The sequence below is a fragment of the Mustela lutreola genome, chromosome 7 (genome assembly GCF_030435805.1).
Source record: "Mustela lutreola isolate mMusLut2 chromosome 7, mMusLut2.pri, whole genome shotgun sequence".
Lineage (NCBI taxonomy): Eukaryota > Metazoa > Chordata > Mammalia > Carnivora > Mustelidae > Mustela > Mustela lutreola.
In genome coordinates this window covers 58,002,310-58,016,376 of record NC_081296.1, presented here as the reverse complement: position 1 = coordinate 58,016,376, position 14,067 = coordinate 58,002,310, and the positions used below count along the sequence as shown (strand labels likewise).

The 14,067-nt window shown below is 36.3% G+C and overlaps 1 protein-coding gene across 1 annotated transcript; it reads left to right on the top strand.

Annotated features, from left to right (window-relative positions):
• The first annotated feature begins 2,456 nt into the window (after nt 1-2,456).
• Nucleotides 2,457-9,840, top strand: LOC131837123 (olfactory receptor 11H12-like). The gene is given in 5 exon segments (XM_059183382.1): nt 2,457-3,460; nt 9,297-9,538; nt 9,541-9,567; nt 9,570-9,680; nt 9,683-9,840. Coding segments are annotated over 5 exon segments (1,515 nt in total). The 5' UTR covers nt 2,457-2,483.
• Nucleotides 9,841-14,067: the final 4,227 nt, after the last annotated feature.

Sequence of the window (14,067 nt, the reverse complement as noted above, 5' to 3'; positions counted from 1 at the left end):
GTATAATATACAATGGTATGTTATTCAGCCATAAAAAAGAATTAAATCTTTCCATTTACAATAGCATGGATGGAACTAAGTGTATATTATATGTGTTATTCTAAATAAGCCAGTCAGAAAGGACAAATACCATATGATTTCACTCATGTGTAACACTTAAGAAAGAAAACAGATTAACATATGGGAAGGGGGGAAAGTACAAAAGGAGATAGGTGAAAAAAGCTATAGAGGACTCTTAATGATAAAGAACAAACTGAGGGGTGATGGAGGGAGCTGGGTAGGGAATGGGCTAGATGGGTGATAGGCATTAAGGAGGGCACTTATGATGAGCACTGGGTGTTGCATGTAAGTGATGAACCACTGAGATCTACTCCAGAATTCAATATTTCACCATATGTTTACTACCTAAAAATTAAATTAAAATATTAAAAAAAGAAGTGTTTATGAACTTCAAAACTTTGGGTGATTTGTACTTTATTTTTCTTCAAATCGTGTCTTCTGGAAACTTTCTGGAATCCATATTCCAGACAAGGAAACTCTGTAATAATGGTGCCTCTAAAGTTATTACTCTTTACTAGTTCCTCAGAGAACATGCAATCATTAACTTTTTAAAGATTCATTGCCTTGGAGGAGAAGAACTTTCCTAATGCTATAGAGGCCAATTCCCACAAGAACATGTGATAAAGTACATTCTTAATTTTATAAGGCAATAAAACTCTTTATCCAGCTGGACAAAGAAGTATATGGTTCATCAAACGTGTTCTTTAGAGATTTGGTAGGTATCAAAATAATGATATCTTTACCTTTTGAGCACTCAGAAGGTCATAACACCTCTGTGTCAATCCCTTTAATTCTGAAATTTTTCAATGTTGGTTTATTAATGCTCCTGGTTTAGAATATTTAAAAAATATATACATACTACAAAAAGAAGCACAAAGACAGCTTCCACCAAATCATTCTAAAAGACTTTTCCAAGTGCTGGTGTGGACAATAGGTTGGAAGAAAAATTGCTTTTGAAAAGTCACAAGCAAAAAAAAAAAAAAAAAAAAGTATTTGGCTTCTGTTTTCTGGTTAAAATTTTTTTTTTTTGAACACAGATTGCAACTTTATTTTTATATTAATATATGAATAGGGTTGCCGGGGGGAGGGGGTTTGGGAGAAGGGGGTGGGATCTGGTTAAAATTTTTAACTTAAACAATGATATATTTTTAAAAATGCCAAATTTTATGGGAGGGGAAGTCCTCAAAAAATAAACTCCCACACCTAGCTGTTATTTTGCAACAGTTGCAGGTAAAAGATTAAGTGAAAACTTAAAGCCACCACTTCCAACAGAAGACACTGCAACACAGCAATATTAAAAGTCCGTGCTGGTAAGTAACATTGTGGTATGACATTTTATGATGCTTAAGCTAACAGCAATAGCAATAGAAATGAGGCATGTTGGCCTTAAAACTACCTTCTATACAACATGTCTATTTATTTTTCATATTTAAATGATATATTTAAATACTATATATATATATATATATATATATATATATATATATATGGGAAGGGGGAAGGAAAAAAGGAGAGAGGTATATATATATAATATAATATATAATACTATATATACTATATATATATATCTAGCTTCTTTTTGTAGTATGTATATATTTTTTAAATATTCCAAACCAGGAGCATTAATGAACCAACATTGAGAAATTTCGGAATTAAAGGGATTGACACAGAGGTGTTATAACCTTCTGCAGTGCTCAAAAGGTAAAGATATAAATAGTGTTTAAATATAAGTAAATGATATATTTAAAAATACTATTAACTGAGATGTAAATAGTAAAATCAAAACCTTCTTTACTGAGTCTATTGTCCTATATGATGGGTTTAGGATAAAAACTAGTAATGTATTAAGTGTTAACTTTATGTTTTATGCTATCCAGAAACTATCATACATAGTCCCTGATCTAAAATAATAAGCTTTACAAAATGAGTTTAACTTGGGGTGCCTGGGTGGCTCAGTTGATTAAATGTCCAACTCTTGATTTCAGCTTAGGTCATGATCTCAGGGTCGTGAGATCTAGCCCTGCATCGCACTCCATGCTCAGTGTGGAACCTGCTTAAGATTCTCTCCCTTTCCCTCAGCTCCCTCCTCCATATCTCTCTCTTTCTCTCTCTCTCTATCTCTCTCTCTATTTCTTTCTAAAAGAAAAAAAAGAATTTAACTTTACTTAGTTCTATCATGGTACCATAATGAGGAAGAGATTCAGAAGCAGGCAGTTTTTTTTCTGTGCAGTCAGCTGCCTACTATACCCAAAACTCAGAGTACGTAACCAAGAACAAGTAGACTACATTCTCTTCCTAACTGATGATTCTTCTGAAAAATGACCCCATGTTCATTGTCTTTTCTTCATTCTAAAAAGGAGCACATTTAAAACTAGTCCTGACTGATAGCAATATGTCTCTTGACCTTGCAGGTTACTGACCCAATGAATGTTTCTGCGCCATACTCCAGCTTTTCTTCTGTAAGAGAATTTATACTCCTAGGTTTTTCTTGTGAGTGGAAGATTCAGATCCTTCTCTTCTCACTCTTCACCACAACATATGTTTTGACTGTAACAGGGAATGGGGCCATTGTTTGTGCTTTGTGGTGTGAATGCCGACTCCATGTCCCCATGTACATTTTCCTGGGAAATTTCTCCTTTCTAGAGATTTGGTATGTCTCTTCTACAGTTCCCAAGATGCTGGTCAATTTCATCTCATATAAAAAGACCATCTCCTTTACTGGATGTTTCCTCCAATTTTATTTCTTTTTCTCTTTGGGAACATCTGAATGTTTCCTCTTGGCTGTCATGGCCCTTGATCGGTACCTTGCTATCTGCCATCCCTTGCACTACCCTAACGTCATGACTGGACACTTCTGTACCAAACTTGTCATTATCTGTTGGGTTTGTGGATTTCTGTGGTTCCTGATCCCCATTGTATTCATCTCTCAGATGCCCTTCTGTGGTCCAAACATTATTGACCATGTTGTATGTGACCCAGGGCCACTGTTTGCATTGGCATGTACCTCTGCTCCAACAATCCAACAGCTTTGCTATACTTTAAGCTCATTAATTATCTTTGGTAACTTCCTTTTTATCCTTGGGTCCTATACACTTGTCCTATTAGCTGTGTTGCGTATGCCTTCAGCCACTGGGAGACACAAGGCCTTCTCAACCTGTGGGTCTCATTTGGCTGTGGTATCACTATTCTATGGCTCTCTGATGATCATGTATGTGAGCCCAGGACTTGGGCATTCTGCTGGTATACAGAAAGTTGCAACTTTGTTCTATGCTATGGTAACTCCATTCTTCAACCCCCTCATCTATAGCCTTCGGAATAAGGAGATAAAAGCAGCCCTGAGGAAAGTTCTGGGGCATCTCAGTATCATCCAAACTATACTGGATAATCCCCCCATTATCAGGTCAGTATAGTATTACAAAAAGCAATCAGGATTGTATAGTTATTCAAATCTTCAAATATAAGTCTAGTTATGTTAACTCTATCAGCTTATTAAATAAAACATCTATGTGGTCACTTATAATCATAAAGTGGCCAGATTATACAGATAAATGGAAGTACTAGGTTCTTCTTTGGCACTTAGAGTGTACATGAACTAGGCAATGTACACATCTGGGCATTTTCTGGGTAGTTAATATGGTTCTTCTGTGACAAAAATTTCTGTGTCCTATTTGATGATTTAGATTAATAGTTCTGGGATCAATTATAATTATCTCATTTTGTTTTAGTTATTTATAAATAAAAGGAAAATGTATTTATTTCTGTTTGTGGTTCTTTTCTTATTTGATTCTATTAGGTTACCCCTGATAAATAAACCCTTAAAGCAATTATCCAAAATTTCTATGGGACCATAATGTTATGCTAGCCTAATGACATTCAGATATATGTTGTTTGTTTCCTTATACATTATCCCTTTCTAAGCTCCTTAAGGGGCTAATTCTTTTTTTTCCTCTCTCTTTTTTTTTAATTTTTTAATTTATTTTCAGCATAACAGTATTCATTGTTTTTGCACCACACCCAGTGCTTCATGCAATCCATGCTCTCTCCAATACCCACCACCTGGTTCCTCCAACCTCCCACCCCCCACCCCTTCAAAACCCTCAGATTGTTTTTCAGAGTCCATAGTCTCTCATGGTTCACCTCCCCTTCCAATCTCCCTCAACTCCTTTCTCCTCTCTAACTCCCCTTGTCCTCCATGTTATTTGTTATGCTCCACAAATAAGTGAAACCATATGATAATTGAATCTCTCTGCTTGACTTATTTCACTCAGCATAATCTCTTCCAGTTTAAGGGGCTAATTCTAATTCTAACATCATCAAAATATTCAGATATACAGGATTCTGAGTGTCAATATTTTTACCTAAACAAAGGTTCATTAGAGCATACATGTTTTAGTGAACAAAGGTTCACTAAAAGCTTAATTGGTCATTTAATTGTGATTTAGATAATAGAATGTCTCTTCCTAAAAAGTGGAGAGGGAAATAATCTACTTTATAATAAATTACTTAAGTTCAAAAATAAGTTGACAGTTCATTGTTATTTGTTGCTGCAACAGTATTAAAAGAACAGTAAGGAAAATTGTTAAGAAATTGTTACAGTGATACAATACACTTTACATTTTCATTTATATGTATATTTATTTGATATGACATCAAATTTATTCCTATATTATACCAAGTTTTTATGACTATTGCTTTTCAGGAACTTTTAGAACTTTAATATTCCATTCAACCAGTATGGTATGGATTGTAAATTTTTATGTGGTGAGATCAATATTTTTCTAGGAGGAGGACTGTTCTTCCAAGTACCTTGAAACTTACTTTTGCAGGATGAAAGAAAGGGACTTTCCAGAAGGTGGATTAGGAGAAAAATGCATGCCACCAACTACATAATAATGATTGCTTAGAATTATTATCCAAGGATTCAGAAACTCTTCCACCCAACAGCCATCATTTTGTTATACAGTAACTTCCATTTTTATTGCAAAAATTAATATCCCAATTAAATCTTCATAAAGTTCTATCATGATGATGCTTTGCTAACTAGATTAGGACTCATCATCTAATCTAAAACTGCCTCTGGAAAATCCAGGATGTAAGACTACTATACGCATGTATTAATTTTCTCACTGGGGTTTCTATCTTAGAACAGTTTCTTGAGAAATAAACGGATTGCTTAGTTTAAAATATAAGGCTGCACTTGTGATTTTTGAAATGGACACACTCCGATTAATATCATGCTTGACTTGACTAAAACTCTTTTTGAATATTTTTTGCCTCCTTTTGGAGCAACAATTATATAAATTTGATTATGAAGATATTAAAACATTTTTCATCATCACATTCATTCATTTTTCTTAAGTACCACATGAGGTGCTTTGTTGAAGTTTGGGAAACAAATCTATATTTAATTTTTCCATACATGTTTACAAGTTTTGACTAAAATCTTTGGCTTTGTACTGCTTCATTTTTTTTTGTTTTCTTGACCTTTGTTTTTGTCTTTCAAGGATTTTCTAGCCACTGACAGTCTCTCTTGCTGTTTATTTGGATATAAATATTTGCATGAATATCAATCTCCTAAAGTGGTGTTACTGGGAAAAGGGTCTAGTTCTTAATTTCCATTACTGTATTTATTTTCTTATTTTACTCTCAACACATGCATGGCAGAGTGTGTTACCTGTATACTTACTATCCACTTTTCTTATTTTCCTTCTTTTTTTTTTCTCATTGAAATAAGATTTCAAAAAATCATTATTTAATTATGGAAGGAATGTAACATTTTTTCAACTTGAATTTCTGACTTAGATTTTATCAGGTATGTATGCATCAAAAAGAAATCACAGTTCACCATAAAGTCAGTTTAAGGAATCATCATCATTGTTGGATAAACTAACTTGTGGATATAATTGGGGATACAACTGGGAATAATCTGAATGACATCCATGTGTAACTTTATGAAAACCATGTTAAATTTCAATCTAGAATGGGTTTTTTGTTGTTGTTTGTTTTTGTTTGTTTTAGGTAATTGAGTCAATTCTCAGAAAGTAAAATAGAATATAGCCATAGAGTGTCAGTCAGAATAAGCAGAGAATACTTATTCACAGGATATCAAAACGTCTTAGAGTCTACAGAGATCTTCCTGGCAGTTGCTCAAAAGGCCATTTTCATTTTTTTTAATTAAATTGATTTATTTATTTTCAGAAAAACATTATTCATTATTTTTCACCACACCCAGTGCTCCATGCAATCCCTGCCCCCTATATTACCCACCACCTGGTACCCCAACCTCCCACTCCACCCCCGCCACTTCAAACCCCTCAGATTGTTTTTCAGAGTCCATAGTCTCTCGTGATTCACCTCCCCTTCCAATTTACCCCAACCCCCTTCTCCTCTCTAACACCCCTTGTCCTCCATGATATTTGTTATGCTCCACAAATAAGTGAAACCACATGATAATTGACTCTCTCTGCTTGACTTATTTCACTCAGCATAATCTCTTCCAGTCCCATCCATGTTGCTACAAAAGTTGGGTATCCATCCTTTCTGATGGAGGCATAATACGCTATAGTGTATATGGACCACATCTTCCTTATCTTCCTTTTTAATACAATCTCAATTCTATTCTGGTGGCAACATATCCAGTTTGAAAAATCAAATGGAGTGTCCCTTATATAAGAATAATTGTGTGGATGAATTGAGAGAGTATGCCAAAGTGTTTTGTAAGTGATAAAGAGCTTTCCAAGTGAAAAATATTAACTGAAATCAATTGTGTACATACTATGTATGATTCTATTCTGATGATCACAACCATTCTGTGAGGAAGGTATTATCATTAGCTCTAGTTTAAAGATTTAAAAGGTAAGCAAGAGGGTTCCCCTTTCTCCACATCCTCTCCAACACATGTTGTTTCCTGTCTTGCTAATTTTAGCCATTTTAATTGGTATAAGGTGGTATCTCAAAGTGGTTTTAATTTAAATCTCCCTGATGGCTAGTGATGATGAACATTTTTTCAAGTGTCTGATAGCCATTTGTATGTCTTCATATACTGTTACGCTGAAAAGAAATTTAAAAAGAAAAAAAGAAAAAAATGCAAGCAAGAAAGGATAACTTGTCCATGCTTAAGAAAAATTAATGATTTGGATGATGAAAAAATATTTTAATGTCTTTATAATCAAATTTGTGTAATTGCTACTCCAAAAAACCAGCAAAAGTTTTTCAAATAGAGTTTCAATCATGTCAAGCATGATATAAATCAGAGTGTGGGGAACCGTTCCATCTTTGGAATGCTAAATTATCCAAACTCAGTCCTGCCTCTGATTTCATGATTTCCTTCCATGAAGTAATGGCTCATATTCTCTGAAAAAGAAGATCTTACCATTCAGATAGATATCTACCATTCTCTTTCTTCTTCTTTCTCTCTATGCCCCCAACCTTTGTTTGAAGGTCAGATTCCCTCTGGTAAGATTATGGGCTCTTTTTAAGTCTTCCTGCTAGAGAGAACCTTAATATTAAGACAACCAGGAAGATGGAGAGGGAAGTCATGGAAATGATGGAGCTAGTGGGTTTCTCTTATTGTAAAGAAGAAAGAAACTCTGCTGGAAAATGGAGAAGAGTCTTATTCTTTCAAGTATCAGAAGAATATGGTAAAGAAGTACTGAGAAACAAATCCCCAAACCAGACTAGGAAATAAGAAATCATGAAGTAGAAAAAGTTGATAAGGGGGAAAAGAGAGAAAAAATCATGCAGATTTTGGAGAAGTTACAAAGTTAACAAAGCACTCTCCTCTTTGCCCTAGCTCTTCCCAACTTTAATTTAAGAGGGTGTCACATCTATGTTTGAGAGAGGGCATAGGCCATTGTGGAGGAAAGAATCACAGAAGAAAGGCATTTATATCCTTGTTGCAGGAGATGAGAAAGAACTCTTCCTGAGAAACTTCAACTCTGTCTTATTTCCTCTGCTCAAAAGTAAACTAACTGCTACCCCAATACCAGGTAAGCTTTGTGGACAAGATAGAACAAGTAGCAGAAACTGATAAGGAAGAAAGCAAAAACAGAGAATCCCCCCTACATAGAAATGATGGCCCCCTGTAGGGGAAGCCAGAGGCCTCGTGCTAGTTAGGCAGTAGCACAGATTAAGGGAAATATTTGGCTAAAACTTTAATTTAACTGGCCAAATGAGGAAATGTCATTTGTGGACAATCTGAGTGATGGCTCAGGTATTCCATCAAATACAAATTTCCTAAGGACAAAGGATACTCACTCTACAGTCCAGAATAGTTCTGTATTCCTAGGATCTCTGCCCAAGTGATGTTATGTCTCCTTGGTCTGAGATCTATTTCAGACTTTGAAATCTCCTAGATACTAGAATAGAAAAGGAATATCAAGAATAACAGGGCATTCTATTTTTTTTAAAGATTTTATTTATTTATTTGACAGAGAGAGAGACCACAATTTTAGGCAGAGAAGCAGGCAGAGAGAGGGGGAAGCAGGTTTCCTGCTGAGCAGATAGCCTGATGCGGAACTCGATCCCAGGACCCTGAGATCATGACCTGAGCCAAAGGCAGAGGCTTTAACTCACTGAGCCACCCAGGTGCCCCACAGGGCATTCTATTTGACACAGTGAGAGACTATAGTGTAAGCACAAGAAACAGCATTTCTAAAATGCAAGGGGGTTACTGAGGAGCCCAAGGAAGAAGGTAGCAGTGGTTGTAGTGACTGAGCAGAGCACAGTGACAGGATGCTTCCTACATCAACACATCAACTATGTACTTCGATCCATATCTGAAGAAATCCCTCTCTAAAGACAAAGATTGTTCTCTCTCCAGCTGGTGTTGGTATGGAGACCTGTTCAGCCCACCCTGGTGAAACAGTTTGCTGACTGAATTTTAAAAACCACTGGTACCAGTGGACTCATGGACTCTGAAAAGCAATCAGAGGGTTTTGAAGGGGTGGGGGGGTGGGAGGTTGGGGGAACCAGGTAGGTAGTGGGTATTGGAGAGGGCATGGATTGCATGGAGCACTGGGTGTGGTGTAAAAATAATGAATACATTCGGGTGCACGTGCCCCTTTGGATCACTACGTTTGTATCTTTAGGGTAAATACCCAATAGTGCAATTGCTGGTGATTCACAGACCTGTACCCCTGGGGATAAAAATATATGTTTATAAAAAATAAAAAATTAAAAAAAAATAATGAATACTGTTACGCTGAAAAACTTTAAAAAATTAAAAAAAAAAAAAGAAAAGAAAAAGACATCTCAAGTCATCCACAGACAAAAAAAAAAAAAGCACTGGTACCCGGAAAGATTCAGCACATTCTCTGTACTGGAAAACTTTGCACCAAAGAGAGGTATGACTGTCTCAAGACTCTGACCAGTGATGTTCATATAGTAACAGGAGTCTTTCATGAGAATCTGAATTATACAGAACAAAAAGTTGTGACTGCTGGGCAGTTCAAATTTGGTTTGATCCATACGCAACATGCATAAGAGACATGACCAGCTTAGCCCTATTGTAAGGCAGTTTGATGAGGACATTCGTAACTCAAGATACACAAACAAATTTGAAGCATTTGAGCATGAAAAAAAATTTTACATTAACCCAGGTTTTGCCACTGAAGCATATAATTTCTTAGCAAAAACATTACTCCTTAATTTGTATCAATGGATATTCAGGCTTCTACAGTTGTCCTTTACATGTATCAGCTAATTGGAGATGATGTAAAAGTAAAAGGAATTGAATACAAAAACATCTTAAAGGCAGGCCTGTCCTGCTGGGTTTTTTAATTCCCCTGTTCAAATCAAGTAATTAGGCATTTATGAACCACAAGATCATGTCACTTTTATGATATTTTACAGCAAAACATAATATTGCTTTCTGTTAATACAATGTTCTAAGCTTCTTATAAACTATGAGAATATATGACACTTATTTTATTTCTATGAAAAAAATTCCACCATACAGTAAATGGTCATGTGCTAAGAAAAATGTACTCTTGCAAATACCCTCAGAGTTGATATTTGGAACTTCACTACAAAAACATAGTGCATGAGGAAAAAGAATCTAGATCTTCTTGTATACATTTTTCTCTTTGGTAATAAACAGTTACCTTTCATTTATAAAAATAAACAAATAAAACATAAAATGCAAAGTCAATATACAGAAGTCAGTGGCTTTCTTTTTTTTTTTTTATATTTATGTCGAATTTTTTTTTTTATTTTTTTTTAATTTTTTATAAACATATATTTTTATCCCCAGGGGTACAGGTCTGTGAATCACCAGGTTTACACACTTCACAGCACTCACCAAATCACATGCCCTCCCCAATGCCATAATCCCAACCCCTTCTCCCAAACCCCCTCCCCCCGGCAACCCTCAGTTTGTTTTGTGAGATTAAGAGTCACTTATGGTACAAGATGGGATTGGGAGGGAGACAAGTCAGTGGCTTTCTTATGCACTAACAATGAAAATACAGAAAGGGAAATTAGAGAATCGATTCCATTTACAATAGCACTAAGAACCATAAGATACCTGGGAATAAACCTAATCAAAGAGGTAAAGGATCTGTACTTGAGAAACTACAGAACACTCATGAAAGAAATTAAGGAAGACACAAAATGATGGAAGACCATTCCATGCTCTTGGATCAGAAGAATAAACATTGTTAAAATGTCTCTACTGCCTAGAGCAATCTATACTTTTAACGCCATTCTGATCAAAATTCCACCTGTAGTTTTCAAAGAGCTGGAGCAAATAATCCAAAAATTTGTATGAAATCAGAAGAGACCCCAAATCGCTAAGGAAATGTTGAAAAACAAAAAATAAAACTGGGATCATCATGGTACCTGATTTCAAGCTTTACTACAAAGCTGTGATCACCAAGACAACATGGTACTGGCATATAAACAGACAATAGACCAGTGGAACAGAGAAGAGAGCCCAGATATGGACCCTCTACTCAATGGTCCAATAATCTTCAACGAAGCAGGAAAAAATATACAGTGGAAAAAAAGTCTCTTCAATAAATGGTGGGAATGCTGGGAAATGCTGGGAAAACTGGAAAGCTATATGTAGAAGAATGAAACTCAACCATTTTCTTACACCATACACAAAGATAAACACAAAATAGATAAAAGACCTCAACGTGAGACAGGAATCCATAAGAATGCTAGAGGAGAACATAGCATTAACCTCTTTGATATCAGCCACAGCAACTTCTTTCAAGATATGTCTCCAAAGGCAAAGGAAACAAAAGTGAAAATGAACTTCTGGGACTTCATCAAAATCAAAAGCTTCTGCACAGCAAAGGAAACAGTCAAGAAAACAAAGAGGCAACCCACGGAATGGGAGAAGATATTTGCAAATGACAGTACAGACAAAAGGTTGATATCCAGGATCTATAAAGAACTTCTCAAACTCAACACACACAAAACAGATAATCATATCAAAAAATGGGCAGAAGATATCAACAGACACTTCTCCAATGAAGACATGCAAATGGCTATCAGACACATGAAAAAATATTCATCATCACTAGCCATCAGGGAGATTCAAATTAAAACCACTTTGAGATACCACATTATACCAATTAAAATGGCTAAAATTAGCAAGACAGGAAACAACATGTGTTGGAGAGGATGTGGAGAAAGGGGAACCCTCTTCCACTGTTGGTGGGAATGCAAGTTGGTGCAGCCTCTTTGGAAAACAGTGTGGAGATTCCTCAAGAAATTAAAAATAGAACTTCCCTATGACCCTGCAATTGCACTACTGGGGATTTACCCCAAAGATACAGATGTAGTGAAAAGAAGGACCATCTGTACCCCAATGTTTATAGCAGCAATGGCCATGGTCGCCAAACTGTGGAAAGAACCAAGATGCCCTTCAACGGATGAATGGATAAGGAAGATGTGGTCCATATACACTATGGAGTATTATGTCTCCATCAGAAAGGACGAATACCCAACTTTTGTAGCAACATGGACAGGACTGGAAGAGATTATGCTGAGTGAAATAAGTCAAGCAGAGAGAGTCAATTATCATATGGTTTCACTTATTTGTGGAGTATAACAAATAGCATGGAGAACATGGGGAGATAGAAAAGAGAATGGAGTTGGGGGAAATTGGAAGGGGAGGTGAACCATGAGAAACTATAGACTCTGAAAAACAATCTGAGGATTTTGAAGGGGCGGGGGGTGGGAGGTCAGGGTACCAGGTGGTGGGTATTATAGAGGGCACAGATTGCATGGAGCACTGGGTGTGGTACAAAAACAATTAATACTGTTATGCTAAAAGTAAATTTTTAAAAAAAATCATAAAGGAGAACACGGGCAGTAACCTCTTTGACCTCAGTCACAGAACTTGTTGCAAGACATGTCTCTAAAGACAAGGGAAGCAAAAACAAAAATGAACTTTTGGGTCTTCATCAAGACAATAACATTCTGTACAGCAAAGAAAACACTCAACAAAACAAAGGCAACCCACAAGATGGAGAAGATACTTGCAAGTGACATAACAGTAAAGGGCTGGCATCCAAGATGTATAACTTCTCAAACTCAACACCCAAAAAACAAACTATCCAGTCAAGAATGGGCAGAAGACATAAAGGGGTACTTCTCTAAAGAAGTCATACAAATGGCCAACAGACACGTGAGAAAATGTTCCACATCACTTGTCATCAGGGAAACACAAGCAAAACCAAAATGAGATACCACCTTACACCAGTTATAATGGCTAAAATTAATAAAACAAGGAACAAGTGTTGGTGAGGATGTGGAGAAAGGGGAATCCTCTTCCACTGTTGGGAATGCAACTGGTACAGCCACTCTGGAAAACAGTATGGAGGTTCCTCAAAAAGTTAAAAATAGAGCTACTCTATGAACCAGCAATTGCACTACTGGGTATTTACACCAAATATACAGATGTAGTAAAAAGAAGCAGCATGTGCACCCCAATGTTTGTAGCAGCAATGTTCACAATAGTCAAACTGTGGAAGGAACAAAGATGTCCTTCAATAGATGAATGGATAAAGAAGATGCAGTTCGTATATACAATGGAATATTATTCAGCCATCAGAGAGGATGGATTTTTACCATTTACACTGACATGGATGGAACTGGACGGTATTATGCTAAATGAAAGAAGTCAATAAGAGAAAGACAATTAGATGGTTTCACTCATGTGGAATGTATAAGAAATAGTTCAGAGGACAAAAACTGAAGAAATCAGAGAGAGAGACAAACCACATAAGATTCTAGACTCTGGAAAACAAACTGACACTTGCAGAAAGGGAGGTGGGTGGAGGGATGGGGTAACTGGGTGATGGGCATTAAGGAGGGCACGTAATGTGATGAGCACCGGGTTTCATATGCAACTAATGAATCACTGAAACTCATCAAAAACTCATGATGTACTATATGTTGGCTATTGAATTTTAAAAAATTTAAAAAAGACTTGGAAACAAGGTATTCATTCAGAAAACAATTCTGATTCCTACTGGTCCTCTCAACACTAGGCATCCTTTCATTTTTAAAATTTTATTTATTTGAGAAAGTGAATGAGAGAGCATGGCCCAGGGGAGAGGCAGAGAAGCAGACTCTCCACTGAGCAGGAAGCCTGATATTGGACTCGCTCCCAGGACTCTGGGGTTATGACCTGAGCTATAGGCAGATGCTTAACCCACTGAGCCACCCAGGTACCCACAAGACATCCTTTAAAAAAGAATACACAAAAATGTTTTCTAGAATTACAACTGCATTTTTCATAATGAATTTATCCTGCCTGCTGAAAGTGATGTTTTTACTTGTTTGCTTTTTTTAAAAAAATCTACTTTATTTTAGCAGAATGGGGCAAGAATCTATGAGATCTTTGTTAGTTCTCTGAAACTACACTGAAACCATGTTTGCAATTCATCTGAGGTCAAAACATTCAAAGAGTTTCCCTAACTCATGAGGCTCTGACAAGATTACATGGGGAATCTAAGCACATAAATGTTAAATGGTTTATCACCCTGGCAC